Consider the following 20406-nt stretch of genomic DNA (forward strand, 5'->3'; position numbering starts at 1 on the left):
TTTTCCATTCATATGGAAAGAGGCTTCAGTCATACCTATTCATAAAAAGGGCAGTGTGAACGAATGTTCAAATTACAGACTAGTTGCTCTTATAAGTTGCTCAGCAAAAGTATTTGAAAAATATGTATTTTAATGTGAACAGTCAAGTCCCGTTAAACCGACATGGTTGGTTGCATATGTTTATGTCTGATTAACGAGTAAACGAAATTAAGTAGTATCAACGTTCGTGATAAAAAATCGGACAACTACTCGATAGATAATTATACAGACACGTAACAAAAAAAATGAAAAATGAAATATTCACATTGTTATGTTACATTGTTTGCAGAATATGTTTTCTAATCATGCAACCTTAAAGCTTAACTCAAAACAACTGTTACTGACTGTATGACTTATTCAAAAGACTAAAGCATAGTCTGGAATGGAAGCCACCAGTTTGAAACTGGTACCGCAAAGCTTAGAAAGCTGTTTTCTTAGTGGCTAACGTTGACTTCCTGGTAGTCATTTCATTGGTCGGTCACAGTTCGTGAAAGGTTGTTCTGATGTGACCTCTAATGGGATATGTCCTCGGCGATAGCTAGAACTTGTATCTTATTTTAATAAGATTGAGGTAATCTAAGCATGTGATTAATCCTGTTTCCTTATTTAAAGCATTAATTGTTTATAGTTAAGCAAGTTTATCTCTGCAGCCGTTGTAATATGCAGCTACCAGCCGACTCGTCTCGCATCAAAACACGGGCTGTGTACTCGTGGGCAGATGACCACGGAGTACGCTGTACACTGTGTCGGATTAATGAGACTGATTAATGAGTGATTTCTGTAATTCGTTGCAAATTAGGTGTGTCAGAGTCAGAGTACGAGAATGTTGGATTAACGAGTCTAAATAGCACTGATTTAATTGGTTCCCATCATTTGTGTCAGATAAAGCCGACTGTCGGATTAACGAGTGTCGGAATAATGAGGCATGACTGTATTTAATTTCTTCAGAGATAACAATATTGTCATTAATTTGCAATCAGGATTTATGCCTGGTGATGGAATTACTTTTCAGTTAACGTATCTTTAGGATCATATAGCAAAAGCACTTGATAATGGTAAAGAAGTTAGAGCTGTATTTTTCGATATTAGCAAAGCTTTCGATAAGTTATGGCATAAGGGTATTTTGTGTAAACTTAAAGCTTGTGGAATAAAATGCTTTAATAGTTACCATGAAGACAGACTATAGAGAGTTGTTATTCAAGATAGCAAATCTGACTTGAAACCTGTAATGGCTGGAGTCCCACAGAGGTCAGTTTTGGGGCCACTGCTTTTCCTTGTATACATTAATGATATCGTTGATGGCATTGATATTAATATTCGACTGTTTGTGGATGGTACGTCTGTATATGAAAATGAAGAAGATCCAGACACTACTGCGTATAATATTAATGCCGATTTAGAGAAAATTACCAATTGGGCAGATGAATGGCAAATAAAATTTAATACAGAGAAAACTGAAACTATTTAATTCTCGAGTAAACTCTGCCAAAGTGCAATACCTAGTCTTAAAAGAAATGAATTGTTATAAAAGAAGTACAAAATCATAAACATTTGGGATTAACATTCCAGTCAGGGCCCGGTTGTTCAAAATCTGGTTAACTATTAACCAGCCGTTAAGTCAGTGTTAACTCTCCGTTGAATTTTACCAAATGGTTATGTTGTTTCCCAAAGCATGGTTATCTTTAACGACTGGTTAAACACCTGTTAAAGTAAACACACCTCCCGACCTCCGTTAAATACTTAACACCTTGGTAATCTTTGAAACAAAATGGCGTACATGGTTAGGCCTAGCGCAGCTTTCATGGTTCCAGAGGTTAATGCGAGGCAACAGAAGTGATTCTGAGCTGTAACTTTTGCATTAATGAACTACACAGACAGTGAACTTCGTGATAGGTACAGATTTGGATGGGAATCTATCAACTACATCAACTTCCGCCAATATACTGAGGGAAGATTTGGAGCGCCCTACACAACGTAGCCATGCTCTTAACGTTGATCAACAACTGATGATAGCTTTCCGTTTTTACACATGGTAGTTTCCTTCAAGTGATTGGTGATACGATGGGGGTGGACAAAGTACAGTTTCACGTGTCATAGAAGATGTGACTGAAGCCTTGGTTAAAAGAAAGAACAAATTCATAAAATGGCCAACACATGAATGCTACAAACGTCAGGTTAAAGATGGATTTTTCGCCCTTGGTTGTTTTCCCAGTGTCCTAGGTTGCATTGATGGTACTCACATACGTATTCAGGCACCGACCAGAGATGAACCAGCTTACAAAATTCGGAAAGGATACCACAATATCAACGTACAGGCAGTGTGTATACATCTTGTAAGATTAGACTACTGTCCCTTTTTGCAATTAGAGTAGCTTCCCTTCCAAGGTCTATAAAATTCTGCATTAAAAAGATTTGGAATTAAATAAATAATGAAAGGTTTGCGTAAATGCTCTCATTACTCTTAATACAAATGGGATATTCTAGTCAGCGAACAAGGAATGTTTTTAAAGTTCTTTTCAGCTCTAAGCTGAAAATATAGCTGAAAGAAGTTTGTAATATATAATATATATGCCTATAATAGAAGTTCAATTAATCCATTACGAAGATTGCTTTTTATAAAAATTAATTGTCTAATTTGTAGGTAAATTTACGAATGTGTGTGCTGAATGGCCGGGATCAACTCATGATAGCCACATATTTAGAACTTCCACTTTGTGTGAATACTTAGAGAGATCGCACACTTCAATATCAGATGGCTTTCTATTGAGAGACAGTGGATATCCTTGCAGGCCTTTCCTCCAAACCCCATACATGACTCCACAAGGCAATGTTCAGCAGAGATGCAATGACAGCTTGTGTGCTACAAGAGTTAAAATAAAAAGAACATTTGGTCGATGGAAAAGACGGTTTCATGTACTTCATTCTGAGGTATATATGCATAGTATATTTGTGTACTTAATTTGATCAATGTTTTACTTTTCTACATCTAATCTTGATTTTTTTCATCACTTTAAGGTTTGGAGTCATGGTGTTGTGTGTTCCAATGCTTCACGTTTTACATTGATCACATAGCACAAACAAATAATATTACAAGAATCCTAACTAATGTAACCAATTACTAGTAATATTAATAATTCAAAGAAGCAAACAAGTTGCTTCTAAAATGTAGATTTTAATGTGACCTTCTGTATTTATGTATTTGACACAAACATTTCTTGTTTATTCAACAGATAAGGATGAGTCCACGCCGTGGGTGTCAGATTGTCCTTGCCTGTGCTGTCCTCCACAATGTATCCATATTACTGAATGAGCCATTACAAGATGACAACGACAACCCAGATGAACAGCCAACAGTGGACACATGGCGGATTGCATGATGGACGAGGCATTAGAGATCATATTGCCAATACGTTCTTCTCCAGCTAAAAAACTACACACAGAGGACACAAGAATTAAATATAGTGATAATGAAACTGCAGGTTTATTGCATCATAGAAAGTAACAGTTGAGATGGACTGAAATTGTCAATATCATCACGTTGCAGTATTTGCTCAAGGAGTTGAATTTGTAGCTTAAGTTTCTTTTTTTCCATTTCCTGTTTTTCTAGCTCTCCTGATAGAACTCTTTCCTGTAACTGAAGAAATGAGTTTTGTACTTTCTTTTCTGTAATTGAGTTGCCTGGCTGGACATCCGTCACCAAGTCTTGGTGCTGCTTCACTGTGCTCTGTTTCTTGGGAGTCCCTGACTTCAAAAACAGGGTAGAATAGGTTTTCAGCAACCCATGCTTGCCGTAAAAGGTGACTATGCTTGTCGTAAAAGGCGACTAACGGGATTGGGTGGTCAGGCTCGCTGACTTGGTTGTTGCATGTCATCGATCTCAATTGTGTGGATCGATGCTCATGATATCAGTCACTGGATTGTCTGGTCCAGACTCGATTATTTACAGACCGCCGTCATATAGCTGTAATTTTGCTGAGTGCGGTGTTAAACAACAAACCAACCAACCAACCTGACTTCAGGATTTTGTGATGTTGGGGTTGAGGTAGTAGCTGCTGAAGTAGGATCTGTGGCACTAGTTGGCAGCCCAGGATCAGCCACTGATGAAAGTTCAGCACAACCTGGAGGAGAAAATAATTATCAATATAAATATTTATGGTTTTGTACGTGTTTCTATTAGGGATTACGGCTTAAGAAAACTTATATACGGATCTACTCTTGTTTTAATCATTTATGATCAGAGAAAGACAATATACTATGAATGTTATTGGCTATTAATGTGTTGACTAACATCAACAGAATATTCACTTCATTGCAAATTCAGGAGACTGAAATTATCTTGACTGTGTCTTTATGTCTCTGACTATTCGTTTCGTCTTAATGTGTGTAACTGAATTATTCATTTCATTCTATTTTCATTAAAATCATTTTACTACGGCTTCACAATAATTTACCTTACTGACCTTGACCTCTACATATGGAGGAGCGGAAGCGTGCTCATAAATTATCTTTGTTTACAGATGAATTTGTGAAATATAAACGTGAACATGTCAGTTTTGGAATAGCATTACTTTACGTATTCACTGTTACAGCAGATATCGGCTCTTGCTAAATCAACAGGCTTTGGGTTCGATGTTGACACTACAGAAGAGAAATTGTGCCAGATTCCGTCGCCTGATGGAGGTTCACGAAATTGTGTTCAACAATCTTATATTTATTTCTCCGGTTTACAGCATCGTGGGCTGTGTTTATATGTTATTAATACTCGTGAATATCACGTGAATAGTAAAAGTTCATACAATGTTGGCTGCATTCTTCAGATATTGTAGAGATGGAAGACAAACACATTCTTTCGAAAAAGTTCGAGGTCATTTCTAAATATAGAAAAGGGATATTCCGTGTCAACATAAACAGTTGACTTTCAAACGTTTGAAAGTGAGTAGGCGGCTTAGTAAAATTCCATAGAAATACACTTATTTCAGCACATATTGTCAGCTTTTATAAAATATGTTACTATGAAAGCACTTACTTGGAAGAATTTCCGCATCTAAGCCCCTTGATATCCCGCTGAAACTTGCTGAATTTTGCATTATCTCAATAATTCGAGAAGTAGCCTGACTCGGTTTGGATTGTGGGGGTCCCCTCCGGTCTTCCTCTGTTGCAGCCTGTAGTCCGTGAAGGTTTCTCTCCATTTCGCTCCATTTCTCCTTCACCTCATCAACAGATCGAAGCGCTATGCCCTTCATGTTCACTGCCTTGGTGATAGCCATCAAACTAGCAGACTTCTTCTTATTGGTAACTTCACTGCTCAGTTTTTCATGAAGTATTTGTGAATTACTCTCCACCAATGACTGGATGATATTTTCTTCATCCACAGAAAAATTCCTTTTTCTTTTCTTTCTTATTTTCCTTGGAGTTTCCTCAGTCATCGACGCTGTTTCGGCCATTATACGATATGACACAGTGACAGAAGTACTAACGCTAGGAATTCTGGGATAATATTTAACCTAATCGGTGCTTAAACCAAGATGTTAAAATTTAACCTAATGGTTATCTATTGATCCTGCAAAAGTAATTTAACGGCTGGTTAACTAACGTGTGGTTAAATATTTAACGGTTGGTTAGGAGTTAACTAGGAGTTCTAGAACTAAAGCGCTCGGTTCAAAATTAAAATAAAGACGTATCTATTCTACAGTGGGACTACATTAAATTTCAAAACACAGAAGGTTTATCTCCTAAACAGCAAAATGACACTAGCAACTCTACTAAACCCCTTAAATGACTTACAAACCTATAAATACTAAGCATTTATCTAATCAAAACAGGCCAACTCGGCCAACAAACAAACAAAAAACTACAAAAAACACAACAAACAAGCTACCAATAAAGCATAAATCATATATCTATAAAAACACACAACCTCACAAACTCCTTTAGCTCCACCACCTTATTAGCATGGCATGTTTCCAAATTTCCGCCAAAATTAGTTAAGCGACCATAAAGCCCCTCCAGGGTGCCTTACCTTTCGGACATACCCTGCTTGACCACATCACTAAATGGCCTGGCGGGCATGTGCACAAAATACGCATATGTCGGAAAGCGCACTTTTAAAGTAAGTATGCTCATTATCATAGTGACATACCATATCAAACTTTGTAAAATCAATTCCAGAGACCACCGAGGAGAAATCCTTAAGTTGTGTCTGCACATCTGGTGTGAGTATGGTGAGACTGGACAGGTCCACATTGATTCCATTAAGTTGTCCATCTATGTCCAAACTCTGCAAATAGCAAACACATTGTTTAATTTAGCTGGAATGCTGTGATAATAACTGGTATCAACATATATTTTCCTTCAGATCTGTTCTTGATACATCAAGACGAGTGAAGAATCTGTATCTGAACTGTAAATAATCTGATTATAATAACTGATTGGCATTATGAGCATCAATCTACACAACTGGGATAAGATGACAATCATCAACTTAGTCAGCAAGCCTGACCACCCAATCCAGTTAGTTGCCTCGAACAGTAATCAAAAGTCAAGTTTTCTTGTATGCCGAAACTGTTCTTTTTGATTCCATTTTTTTTAATTGTCTTACCCCATGGATACAGAGTTTCCTGATTCACATTTTTATAAGTTCTGAAAAGTGAACATTATGTGAGAAATGTGGTTATGCGTCACTGTTATATATATATTATTACATACCTTATTAATGAGTAATTTGTTTGTAGAAGTTCTCATAAATTAAACTTATTTACAAAAGTGGTAAGAAGCTAGACATGTTGTTGGATTAAGATGGCGTCTCCGACATTGGCTTCTGTTTGCAAGAAGTGCATTCAGTTTATGAGGTGATGATCATACATCTCCAAAGTGTTCTTTTTTTGGCACTTGGAATACCTGAGAACAAAAACCTCTGCCAGTTGCCGAGTTGGCCGTGCATGAATTGCTTTTTTCTCAAGTAATGTCTGAATGGCTAAGTTCTCAGCCACCAACTTGGTCCCTTCCAGACGGAAACGACAACCCATGGGTCTGGATGCATGTGCCTTATGCTGGTGAAAGTGCAACTTGTATCCCACGTTAACAACCTTGAGTATCCAATGGTCAGATATGATGTGCTGCAAATTGTTGGCGTGGGCTCATAGACGTCCCTTACAAGTCCCAAGGTTTGTGTCAAGTTGAAATCTGGTAGACAAAGCCAAGTTGATGTGATTTGTTGATAGTGGTGTTTCCCCTTTCTAAGTGCTGCAGGGGTCTGTCATGTTCTTACCCCTCTCCAAGATCATGCAGGGTCTCCCAGCAAAACGCCACTGACACTGACACTTGATCATGTTTGCTTTGCTCACTCCGCCTTGGAGAGCATCCAATGGATGCAGGCAGATCTCTCTCTGCACAAGTTTGGATGTCTAGCCAGCTCCAACTAAGATGCCATTTGCTGGCTCAAGTTTGATCAAGTATATCTAGAGCCTATCAAGATGACATCAGCATGTACACAGCTGACATGCTGCAGAACCCCAAGACGTTTTTTAAAAAGTTAACCATGGATAACATCATCAGAAACAACAAATCAGCAAGTTTTACACTGGTATAACATATTATTGTGACAGAACGTATATATATACATCATAAAATACCAACATATCTAACATACCCAAAGTATTACATTAGTTTGTCTTTGGGGACGCATTGTAACCAAAAATGTCAGGTTCATATTTAAATTTTGCAGTTACTATTCAATGTCAAATGGTCAATGATGATTTGTCATTACTTTTACACCAGGGCTCTATAAGCGCCCCCTTTTTATCCCCCCCCGACGTATAATGACGGGGGGATATAGCCATCAGTATGTCCGTCTATCCGTCTGTCCATCTGTAATCATTGTTTGTCCGGAGCATATTTCTTAAACCGTACAACCTAGCTTCACAAATCTTGGTACACTTACCAATCAGGCTCAGTAGTAGTGCCTTTTGCTATTTAGAGATCTTTTGAATGTTTAATTTTTGTTGTTTCCATGGAAATATGATGAACTTAGGAAATTTGAGGGTAGTGCTCTTGTCCGGAGCATATTTCCTAAACCGTACAACCTAGCTTCCCAAAACTTGGTACACTTAACAATCAGGCTCAGTAGAAGTGCCTTTTGCTATTTAGAGATTTTTTGAATTTTATATAATTCTTGTGAATACCCTACCTCTATTACATCATTGCCATAAATTCCTGTTTATGCTGAGAACCACACTATAAATTTTTTATAAATTTTCAACAGACGTCCTCTTCACTGCCAACATATCTAATAGTTGTGAGGGAAACCCTATCCCTCGCCAGGGGCGCCACTGCGCATGCGCAAGTAGGGAATCTTTACACTTCTTTCCTGTGTCTAGATGACAACAAGGAAATATTTTCTTGCATACATCTATACACGTGACTGCTGTTCCACACTTACAAGCACACTAGATCTTCTCAAGCTTTACTAAAGACAAGCATTGAACAGTTCTACAAGCAGAGAACAGGGGTATAAGAAGGCTGAAAGATCTAGTAAGTAACTAGTTAGAGAACGTGTTGTGGGATGGGATCTTCATCTAAAAAACAGACACCGTCTGTTCAGGCTGTGGGCAACATCAAATCCCTGGTGACCCTCACCATAGATGACTATCATGCAAGAAAAGCAATTGCACGCAAAAATCAAGATGCAGTTATTGCGAACCTTTGTCGAAGGAGAAGTTTGAAAAACTTTCCAAGGCATGGCTCAACCATCCTGATTACAAAAAGAATACTACAGCATCAGCTAAATATTCTTCTGCTTCATGTAAAAAAGTGATTAAGTCCGCTGTGACTACAAAAGATAATCAGGTGGGTAACAAGCGAGTGTCGCGTGGGGACGCCGTCTCCCCCCATGAGGAGAAGAGATCTTGTCGAGTTCACGGAGAAAATAACAAATTCAATGTCTGCTATGATTCACAAATGTATGCAATCAATGTCTCAGGAAATCTCATATCTAAAAGAATCCGTCGCACAACCCCGGCATGGCCAAACAGGGATTGATCGCGAGATTCAAAAGAGATCTAAGGCTGAATATGGCAGAACACCCTCATACAGCAGACATGCGCAAGGTCACGCTGAATCAGATTATTATGAGGACAGTAAGAGAGTCATAAAAAGAGATCGAGAATCTCATAGATTACCTGCCTACCACACACACCATGGGGTAGATTGTGAATCACGGGCATCGCATCACAGTATGAACAGAAATACACACCAGTCACCCTCTAGCCACTATGATAGACAAAATGACAAAGCTCGTGCAAATCAGGATAGATTTCCTAAGCGTGCGCCATCTCATACTGCCACACAGTCCAGTTATATGGGCGGAGAAAGCGAGGGAGATGTTACGTCACAATCATACAGTTATAGAACATGTGATTCCCGCACTGCTAGCCGTGGTTCAGACGACCGGGATTATGTGACCCTCAGCCTTATGACCCACTCCCAGCGCAGCCTGAGTAGGGGGTGCAGATCTATAGCTAACACTGGTTCTTCATGTAATGGGGACTCTACTACGGAGGATAATTATAGACCAAATAATTATTCCATTAAAGATATCATTGCACAACTTTATAATCTAATGCCCGCCTTAAAACCAGATAACAAGGACAAAACGCCCGTTAAACCCTTGTTAGAACATGCTGGGTATGAAGAACCTGTCAGTAAGACTGAAGAATTCCATACTCTCCATATTCATTGAACGCTTCATCAGCACATAATGTTAGACTGGGTATGCCTGCCATTAATAAGAGTGCTTACAGGACACACAATGCCCCCTTCGCACAACAGCCGTGCATTGATAAAGATTTCTATGATCTGGTTAAGAAACCTAACACCAAAATGCACGTTGACATAGCCAAAATCAGGGACTTAGACTACATCAACAAACAGATGATTAATATCAGTTCATACATTAACTGGATTGCAGCTGGAGTTCGCCACGTCATACCCCTGAACAACCAGAGCGAAGGTCTACCCTTAGACACCCCCACTGAGATGACACTACAGCAGACCGGATTTATTCACAGCTCACTGGACCACATACTAAAGATGCAGGAAGATCTTCAATCAGCATAAGTTTGGATGTCAGCACAGTTCCTGCTCATGCAAAGAAAACATCTACTACAGCAAGTTCATCATATGATCCCAGAGCCATTAAGAAGATCCATGCTGTCACAGCCTATTACAGCGTCACAGATATTCAACGGAAGACTGAAGTCAGTGAAGGAAGCCATTGCATCGTCAAGTAGCCAGAAGTTTCAAGAATCCACGATCTTGTTGGCATCCAGGATACAGAGACGGCCTGCAGATATTCAGCATCAACAACAGAATCCTAGATCCCGTTATGTGAATCCTGGCCGGGATTCTTTTCGAGCCTCTACATGGAAGGACAGATCGTTTCAACCCAAGTATAGGAACTCCAAAGATGATCATACCACTTTGCAGAGAGGACGAAGCAGAGGCAGAGGCAGTCTCCGAAGGGGATGCCGCCGGAAATGACTCAACCAGAAACCTGCAGACCCCTTCAGATCCTACCGACATAGCCTGCCCAATGGACAACGATTTAGAACCACAGAAGATCAAAGATAAAACCACATCGAATCCAGTCGAACTAGCCGGTCTCACAGTTCAGCATTCATCCGATCACAGGACCAGTCGGAGGTCGTCTTATGCAGTAGGCAGACAACTGGAAGACCATCACAGACGACTCATGGCTGCTTGAAGTAGTAAGAAGAGGATACAAACTTCACTTCTCAAAACAACCAAGACTAGTCATCCACCCTACCGGACCCGATTCCAGCTATCAGGACCGAAGTTAATTGCAGCAGAAGTGGCCATACAAAAACTACTTGCAAAAGGAGCTATCAGCATCTTAAGGATCGAGTCAGACACCACTCACGTATTCTACTCCCAAGTATTCCTGGTACCGAAGAAGAATTCTTCAGAGATGCGATTAATCATAGACCTAAAAGTCCTGAACAAAGATTATCTGGAAAAAACACCCAGTTTTCAGATGGAATCTATCAAGAAGTTGAAGAATGCCTTAAGACAAGCAGATTGGATGATAAGCATAGACCTCCAAGATGCCTATCTTCATGTCCCTATCCATCCAAGTCATCGTCGTTACCTCTCCTTTGCAGTCAACGGTCAGAGATACCAGTTCAGGGTACTCCCATTCGGCATATCCATCGCCCCATGGTTATTCACCAGGATTACCAATCCCATCATCGGATTGGCCCATATAAAGCTCATAAGGCTACATGGATATAAAGATGATTTCCTATCGGCCTATCAGGACAAATCGCAAATCAGATCAAATACAGTGTGCCTCATTCAACTACTAACACACTTAGGATTCCTGGTTCACATTAAAAAAAAAAAAAAGCTAGTACCCACACAGGACATCACCTACATAGGCGCAAGATTTCTACTCAACAATGGCATAGTAGCACCTCCAGAGGACAGATATGCAAGAGTAGAGCACATGATAACAAGCACACTCGATCAGCCCATCAAATCGAGACGCTGGTGGATGTCTTGCCTCGGCACGCTCACATCTATCCAAGATCTAACCTACAGAGGCAGACTACAATTACGGCCCATGCAGAATTGGATAAATACCACCAAAGACCTAGAGCTGGAAGCCTTAATCCAACCTCCACAAGTTCGAATCTCAGAACTTCATTGGTGGCTGACTCGTCAAAACGTCATGCCAGGTATACCACTCGCATACCCCGACCCCCCTACATCAACTCTACACAGATGCATCAGGAGAGGGTTGGGGTGCCAATATGGACGATGTTACCATACAGGGAAAATTGTCCTCCCAAGAAAAGGAACTAGAAAGTGTTTTTACTCCTAAAAACATATGTCTCCCCCCACTCCCCTAACCCCCATTCATTCGTTTACTTCACGTTAAACCCCATCTCTTCATTCCCACCCTCCATTACTAAATAACAGAGACAAAAATAGAACTCCTAGAAATTTCAAACAACTAATGGGCACCACTTCAGTGCTGGGTTAATGTGTATACAAAGTTTCGCGAACAAATATTAAACGGTTTCTGAGTTATGGTCAGGAAACAAAGCTTACCCCCATTCAGAGCCTATCTTCAACTTATCTTCATGGAAACGAGAAAAAATAAAAATGTCAAAAATCTCTAAATAGCAAAAGGCACCACTTCAGTGCTGGGTTAATGTGTATACAAAGTTTCGCAAAAAAATATTAAACGGTTTCTTAGTTATGGTCCGGAAACAAAGCTTACCCCCATTCAGAGCCTATGTTCAACTTATCTCCATGGAAACGAGAAAAAATGAAAATGTCAAAAATCTCTAAATAGCAAAAGGCACCACTTCAGTGCTGGGTTAATGTGTATACAAAGTTTCGCGAACAAATATTAAACGGTTTCTGAGTTATGGTCAGGAAACAAAGCTTACCCCCATTCAGAGCCTATGTTCAACTTATCTTCATGGAAACGAGAAAAAATAAAAATGTCAAAAATCTCTAAATAGCAAAAGGCACCACTTCAGTGCTGGGTTAATGTGTATACAAAGTTTCGCAAAAAAATATTAAACGGTTTCTTAGTTATGGTCCGGAAACAAAGCTTACCCCCATTCAGAGCCTATGTTCAACTTATCTCCATGGAAACGAGAAAAAATGAAAATGTCAAAAATCTCTAAATAGCAAAAGGCACCACTTCAGTGCTGGGTTAATGTGTATACAAAGTTTCGCGAACAAATATTAAACGGTTTCTGAGTTATGGTCAGGAAACAAAGCTTACCCCCATTCAGAGCCTATGTTCAACTTATCTCCATGGAAACGAGAAAAAATAAAAATGTCAAAAATCTCTAAATAGCAAAAGGCACCACTTCAGTGCTGGGTTAATGTGTATACAAAGTTTCGCGAACAAATATTAAACGGTTTCTGAGTTATTCATAGCCCCATCCATAGCCTATGTTCAAGTTATCTCCATGGAAACGAGAAAAAATAAAAATGTCAAAAATCTCTAAATAGCAAAAGGCACCACTTCAGTGCTTCTATGGAAACGAGAAAAAATAAAAATGTCAAAAATCTCTAAATAGCAAAAGGCACCACTTCAGTGCTGGGTTAATGTGTATACAAAGTTTCGCGAACAAATATTAAACGGTTTCCGAGTTATGGTCCGGAAACCAAGCTTACCCCCATTCAGAGTCTATGTTCAAGTTATCTCCATGGAAACGAGAAAAAATAAAAATGTCAAAAATCTCTAAATAGCAAAAGGCACCACTTCAGTGCTGGGTTAGTGTGTATACAAAGTTTCGCAAAAAAATATTAAACGGTTTCTTAGTTATGGTCCGGAAACAAAGCTTACCCCCATTCAGAGCCTATGTTCAACTTATCTCCATGGAAACGAGAAAAAATGAAAATGTCAAAAATCTCTAAATAGCAAAAGGCACCACTTCAGTGCTGGGTTAATGTGTATACAAAGTTTCGCGAACAAATATTAAACGGTTTCTGAGTTATGGTCAGGAAACAAAGCTTACCCCCATTCAGAGCCTATGTTCAACTTATCTCCATGGAAACGAGAAAAAATAAAAATGTCAAAAATCTCTAAATAGCAAAAGGCACCACTTCAGTGCTGGGTTAATGTGTATACAAAGTTTCGCGAACAAATATTAAACGGTTTCTGAGTTATTCATAGCCCCATCCATAGCCTATGTTCAAGTTATCTCCATGGAAACGAGAAAAAATAAAAATGTCAAAAATCTCTAAATAGCAAAAGGCACCACTTCAGTGCTTCTATGGAAACGAGAAAAAATAAAAATGTCAAAAATCTCTAAATAGCAAAAGGCACCACTTCAGTGCTGGGTTAATGTGTATACAAAGTTTCGCGAAAAAATATTAAACGGTTTCCGAGTTATGGTCCGGAAACCAAGCTTACCCCCATTCAGAGTCTATGTTCAAGTTATCTCCATGGAAACGAGAAAAAATAAAAATGTCAAAAATCTCTAAATAGCAAAAGGCACCACTTCAGTGCTGGGTTAATGTGTATACAAAGTTTCGCGAAAAAATATTAAACGGTTTCTGAGTTATGGTCAGGAAACAAAGCTTACCCCCATTCAGAGTCTATGTTCAACTTATCTCCATGGAAACGAGAAAAAATAAAAATGTCAAAAATCTCTAAATAGCAAAAGGCACCACTTCAGTGCTGGGTAAATGTGTATACAAAGTTTCGCAAAAAAATATTAAACCGTTTCCGAGTTATGGTCGGGAAACAAAGCTTACCCCCATTCAGAGTCTATGTTCAAGTTATCTCCATGGAAACGAGAAAAAATAAAAATGTCAAAAATCTCTAAATAGCAAAAGGCACCACTTCAGTGCTGGGTTAATGTGTATACAAAGTTTCGCGAACAAATATTAAACGGTTTCCGAATTATGGTCCGGAAACAAAGCTTACCCCCATTCAGAGTCTATGTTCAAGTTATCTCCATGGAAACGAGAAAAAATAAAAATGTCAAAAATCTCTAAATAGCAAAAGGCACCACTTCAGTGCTGGGTTAATGTGTATACAAAGTTTCGCGAACAAATATTAAACGGTTTCCGAGTTAAGGTCAGGAAACAAAGCTTACCCCCATTCAGAGTCTATGTTCAAGTTATCTCCATGGAAACGAGAAAAAATAAAAATGTCAAAAATCTCTAAATAGCAAAAGGCACCACTTCAGTGCTGGGTTAATGTGTATACAAAGTTTCGCGAAAAAATATTAAACGGTTTCTGAGTTATGGTCAGGAAACAAAGCTTACCCCCATTCAGAGTCTATGTTCAAGTTATCTCCATGGAAACGAGAAAAAATAAAAATGTCAAAAATCTCTAAATAGCAAAAGGCACCACTTCAGTGCTGGGTTAATGTGTATACAAAGTTTCGCGAACAAATATTAAACGGTTTCCGAATTATGGTCCGGAAACAAAGCTTACCCCCATTCAGAGTCTATGTTCAAGTTATCTCCATGGAAACGAGAAAAAATAAAAATGTCAAAAATCTCTAAATAGCAAAAGGCACCACTTCAGTGCTGGGTTAATGTGTATACAAAGTTTCGCGAACAAATATTAAACGGTTTCCGAGTTAAGGTCAGGAAACCAAGCTTACCCCCATTCAGAGTCTATGTTCAAGTTATCTCCATGGAAACGAGAAAAAATAAAAATGTCAAAAATCTCTAAATAGCAAAAGGCACCACTTCAGTGCTGGGTTAATGTGTATACAAAGTTTCGCGAAAAAATATTAAACGGTTTCTGAGTTATGGTCAGGAAACAAAGCTTACCCCCATTCAGAGTCTATGTTCAAGTTATCTCCATGGAAACGAGAAAAAATAAAAATGTCAAAAATCTCTAAATAGCAAAAGGCACCACTTCAGTGCTGGGTTAATGTGTATACAAAGTTTCGCGAAAAAATATTAAACGGTTTCCGAGTTATGGTCCGGAAACCAAGCTTACCCCCATTCAGAGTCTATGTTCAAGTTATCTCCATGGAAACGAGAAAAAATAAAAATGTCAAAAATCTCTAAATAGCAAAAGGCACCACTTCAGTGCTGGGTTAATGTGTATACAAAGTTTCGCGAAAAAATATTAAACGGTTTCTGAGTTATGGTCAGGAAACAAAGCTTACCCCCATTCAGAGTCTATGTTCAACTTATCTCCATGGAAACGAGAAAAAATAAAAATGTCAAAAATCTCTAAATAGCAAAAGGCACCACTTCAGTGCTGGGTAAATGTGTATACAAAGTTTCGCAAAAAAATATTAAACCGTTTCCGAGTTATGGTCGGGAAACAAAGCTTACCCCCATTCAGAGTCTATGTTCAAGTTATCTCCATGGAAACGAGAAAAAATAAAAATGTCAAAAATCTCTAAATAGCAAAAGGCACCACTTCAGTGCTGGGTTAATGTGTATACAAAGTTTCGCGAACAAATATTAAACGGTTTCCGAATTATGGTCCGGAAACAAAGCTTACCCCCATTCAGAGTCTATGTTCAAGTTATCTCCATGGAAACGAGAAAAAATAAAAATGTCAAAAATCTCTAAATAGCAAAAGGCACCACTTCAGTGCTGGGTTAATGTGTATACAAAGTTTCGCGAACAAATATTAAACGGTTTCCGAGTTAAGGTCAGGAAACAAAGCTTACCCCCATTCAGAGTCTATGTTCAAGTTATCTCCATGGAAACGAGAAAAAATAAAAATGTCAAAAATCTCTAAATAGCAAAAGGCACCACTTCAGTGCTGGGTTAATGTGTATACAAAGTTTCGCGAACAAATATTACACGGTTTCTGAATTATGGTCTGGAAACCAAGCTTACCCCCATTCATAGCCTATGTTCAAGTTATCTCCATGGAAACGAGAAAAAATAAAAATGTCAAAAATCTCTAAATAGCAAAAGGCACCACTTCAGTGCTTCTATGGAAACGAGAAAAAATAAAAATGTCAAAAATCTCTAAATAGCAAAAGGCACCACTTCAGTGCTGGGTTAATGTGTATACAAAGTTTCGCGAAAAAAAATTAAACGGTTTCCGAGTTATGGTCAGGAAACCAAGCTTACCCCCATTCAGAGTCTATGTTCAAGTTATCTCCATGGAAACGAGAAAAAATAAAAATGTCAAAAATCTCTAAATAGCAAAAGGCACCACTTCAGTGCTGGGTTAATGTGTATACAAAGTTTCGCAAAAAAATATTAAACGGTTTCTGAGTTATGGTCCGGAAACAAAGCTTACCCCCATTCAGAGCCTATGTTCAACTTATCTCCATGGAAACGAGAAAAAATAAAAATGTCAAAAATCTCTAAATAGCAAAAGGCACCACTTCAGTGCTGGGTTAATGTGTATACAAAGTTTCGCGAACAAATATTAAACGGTTTCTGAGTTATGGTCAGGAAACAAAGCTTACCCCCATTCAGAGCCTATGTTCAACTTATCTCCATGGAAACGAGAAAAAATAAAAATGTCAAAAATCTCTAAATAGCAAAAGGCACCACTTCAGTGCTGGGTTAATGTGTATACAAAGTTTCGCGAACAAATATTAAACGGTTTCTGAGTTATTCATAGCCCCATCCATAGCCTATGTTCAACTTATCTCCATGGAAACGAGAAAAAATAAAAATGTCAAAAATCTCTAAATAGCAAAAGGCACCACTTCAGTGCTTCTATGGAAACGAGAAAAAATAAAAATGTCAAAAATCTCTAAATAGCAAAAGGCACCACTTCAGTGCTGGGTTAATGTGTATACAAAGTTTCGCGAAAAAATATTAAACGGTTTCCGAGTTATGGTCCGGAAACCAAGCTTACCCCCATTCAGAGTCTATGTTCAAGTTATCTCCATGGAAACGAGAAAAAATAAAAATGTCAAAAATCTCTAAATAGCAAAAGGCACCACTTCAGTGCTGGGTTAATGTGTATACAAAGTTTCGCGAAAAAATATTAAACGGTTTCTGAGTTATGGTCAGGAAACAAAGCTTACCCCCATTCAGAGCCTATGTTCAACTTATCTCCATGGAAACGAGAAAAAATAAAAATGTCAAAAATCTCTAAATAGCAAAAGGCACCACTTCAGTGCTGGGTTAATGTGTATACAAAGTTTCGCGAAGAAATATTAAACGGTTTCTGAGTTATTCATAGCCCCATCCATAGCCTATGTTCAAGTTATCTCCATGGAAACGAGAAAAAATAAAAATGTCAAAAATCTCTAAATAGCAAAAGGCACCACTTCAGTGCTTCTATGGAAACGAGAAAAAATAAAAATGTCAAAAATCTCTAAATAGCAAAAGGCACCACTTCAGTGCTGGGTTAATGTGTATACAAAGTTTCGCGAAAAAATATTAAACGGTTTCCGAGTTATGGTCCGGAAACCAAGCTTACCCCCATTCAGAGTCTATGTTCAAGTTATCTCCATGGAAACGAGAAAAAATAAAAATGTCAAAAATCTCTAAATAGCAAAAGGCACCACTTCAGTGCTGGGTTAATGTGTATACAAAGTTTCGCGAAAAAATATTAAACGGTTTCTGAGTTATGGTCAGGAAACAAAGCTTACCCCCATTCAGAGTCTATGTTCAAGTTATCTCCATGGAAACGAGAAAAAATAAAAATGTCAAAAATCTCTAAATAGCAAAAGGCACCACTTCAGTGCTGGGTAAATGTGTATACAAAGTTTCGCAAAAAAATATTAAACCGTTTCCGAGTTATGGTCCGGAAACAAAGCTTACCCCCATTCAGAGTCTATGTTCAAGTTATCTCCATGGAAACGAGAAAAAATAAAAATGTCAAAAATCTCTAAATAGCAAAAGGCACCACTTCAGTGCTGGGTTAATGTGTATACAAAGTTTCGCGAAAAAATATTAAACGGTTTCCGAGTTATGGTCCGGAAACCAAGCTTACCCCCATTCAGAGTCTATGTTCAAGTTATCTCCATGGAAACGAGAAAAAATAAAAATGTCAAAAATCTCTAAATAGCAAAAGGCACCACTTCAGTGCTGGGTTAATGTGTATACAAAGTTTCGCAAAAAAATATTAAACGGTTTCCGAGTTAAGGTCAGGAAACAAAGCTTACCCCCATTCAGAGTCTATGTTCAAGTTATCTCCATGGAAACGAGAAAAAATAAAAATGTCAAAAATCTCTAAATAGCAAAAGGCACCACTTCAGTGCTGGGTTAATGTGTATACAAAGTTTCGCGAACAAATATTACACGTTTTCTGAATTATGGTCTGGAAACCAAGCTTACCCCCATTCATAGCCTATGTTCAAGTTATCTCCATGGAAACGAGAAAAAATAAAAATGTCAAAAATCTCTAAATAGCAAAAGGCACCACTTCAGTGCTTCTATGGAAATGAGAAAAAATAAAAATGTCAAAAATCTCTAAATAGCAAAAGGCACCACTTCAGTGCTTCTATGGAAACGAGAAAAAATAAAAATGTCAAAAATCTCTAAATAGCAAAAGGCACCACTTCAGTGCTGGGTTAATGTGTATACAAAGTTTCGCGAAAAAAAATTAAACGGTTTCCGAGTTATGGTCAGGAAACCAAGCTTACCCCCATTCAGAGTCTATGTTCAAGTTATCTCCATGGAAACGAGAAAAAATAAAAATGTCAAAAATCTCTAAATAGCAAAAGGCACCACTTCAGTGCTGGGTTAATGTGTATACAAAGTTTCGCAAAAAAATATTAAACGGTTTCTGAGTTATGGTCCGGAAACAAAGCTTACCCCCATTCAGAGCCTATGTTCAACTTATCTCCATGGAAACGAGAAAAAATGAAAATGTCAAAAATCTCTAAATAGCAAAAGGCACCACTTCAGTGCTGGGTAAATGTGTATACAAAGTTTCGCAAAAAAATATTAAACCGTTTCCGAATTATGGTCCGGAAACAAAGCTTACCCCCATTCAGAGTCTATGTTCAAGTTATCTCCATGGAAACGAGAAAAAATAAAAATGTCAAAAATCTCTAAATAGCAAAAGGCACCACTTCAGTGCTGGGTTAATGTGTATACAAAGTTTCGCGAAAAAATATTAAACGGTTTCCGAATTATGGTCAGGAAACCAAGCTTACCCCCATTCAGAGTCTATGTTCAAGTTATCTCCATGGAAACGAGAAAAAATAAAAATGTCAAAAATCTCTAAATAGCAAAAGGCACCACTTCAGTGCTGGGTTAATGTGTATACAAAGTTTCGCAAAAAAATATTAAACGGTTTCCGAGTTAAGGTCAGGAAACAAAGCTTACCCCCATTCAGAGTCTATGTTCAAGTTATCTCCATGGAAACGAGAAAAAATAAAAATGTCAAAAATCTCTAAATAGCAAAAGGCACCACTTCAGTGCTGGGTTAATGTGTATACAAAGTTTCGCGAACAAATATTACACGGTTTCTGAATTATGGTCTGGAAACCAAGCTTACCCCCATTCATAGCCTATGTTCAAGTTATCTCCATGGAAACGAGAAAAAATAAAAATGTCAAAAATCTCTAAATAGCAAAAGGCACCACTTCAGTGCTGGGTTAATGTGTATACAAAGTTTCGCGAAAAAATATTAAACGGTTTCCGAGTTATGGTCAGGAAACCAAGCTTACCCCCATTCAGAGTCTATGTTCAAGTTATCTCCATGGAAACGAGAAAAAATAAAAACGTCAAAAATCTCTAAATAGCAAAAGGCACCACTTCAGTGCTGGGTTAATGTGTATACAAAGTTTCGCGAAAAAAAATTAAACGGTTTCCGAGTTATGGTCAGGAAACCAAGCTTACCCCCATTCAGAGTCTATGTTCAAGTTATCTCCATGGAAACGAGAAAAAATAAAAATGTCAAAAATCTCTAAATAGCAA

At 38.2% G+C, this 20406-nt stretch overlaps 1 protein-coding gene across 8 annotated transcripts in view; it reads right to left on the reverse strand.

Moving 5' to 3' along the window:
* The window catches only part of LOC124113358 (prominin-1-like), a 589013-nt gene that overhangs the window by 242288 nt on the left and 326319 nt on the right, over nt 1-20406 (reverse strand). For all 8 annotated transcript variants that reach the window (XM_046473653.2, XM_046473656.2, XM_048393445.1 and 5 more), the window contains one exon: nt 6179-6316. In XM_046473653.2, coding sequence (XP_046329609.2) covers nt 6179-6316 — 138 coding nt within the window. The remainder of the gene's footprint in view (nt 1-6178; nt 6317-20406) is intronic.

Source organism: Haliotis rufescens, unplaced genomic scaffold (genome assembly GCF_023055435.1).
Source record: "Haliotis rufescens isolate VD_foot unplaced genomic scaffold, xgHalRufe1.0.p SCAF_12, whole genome shotgun sequence".
Lineage (NCBI taxonomy): Eukaryota > Metazoa > Mollusca > Gastropoda > Lepetellida > Haliotidae > Haliotis > Haliotis rufescens.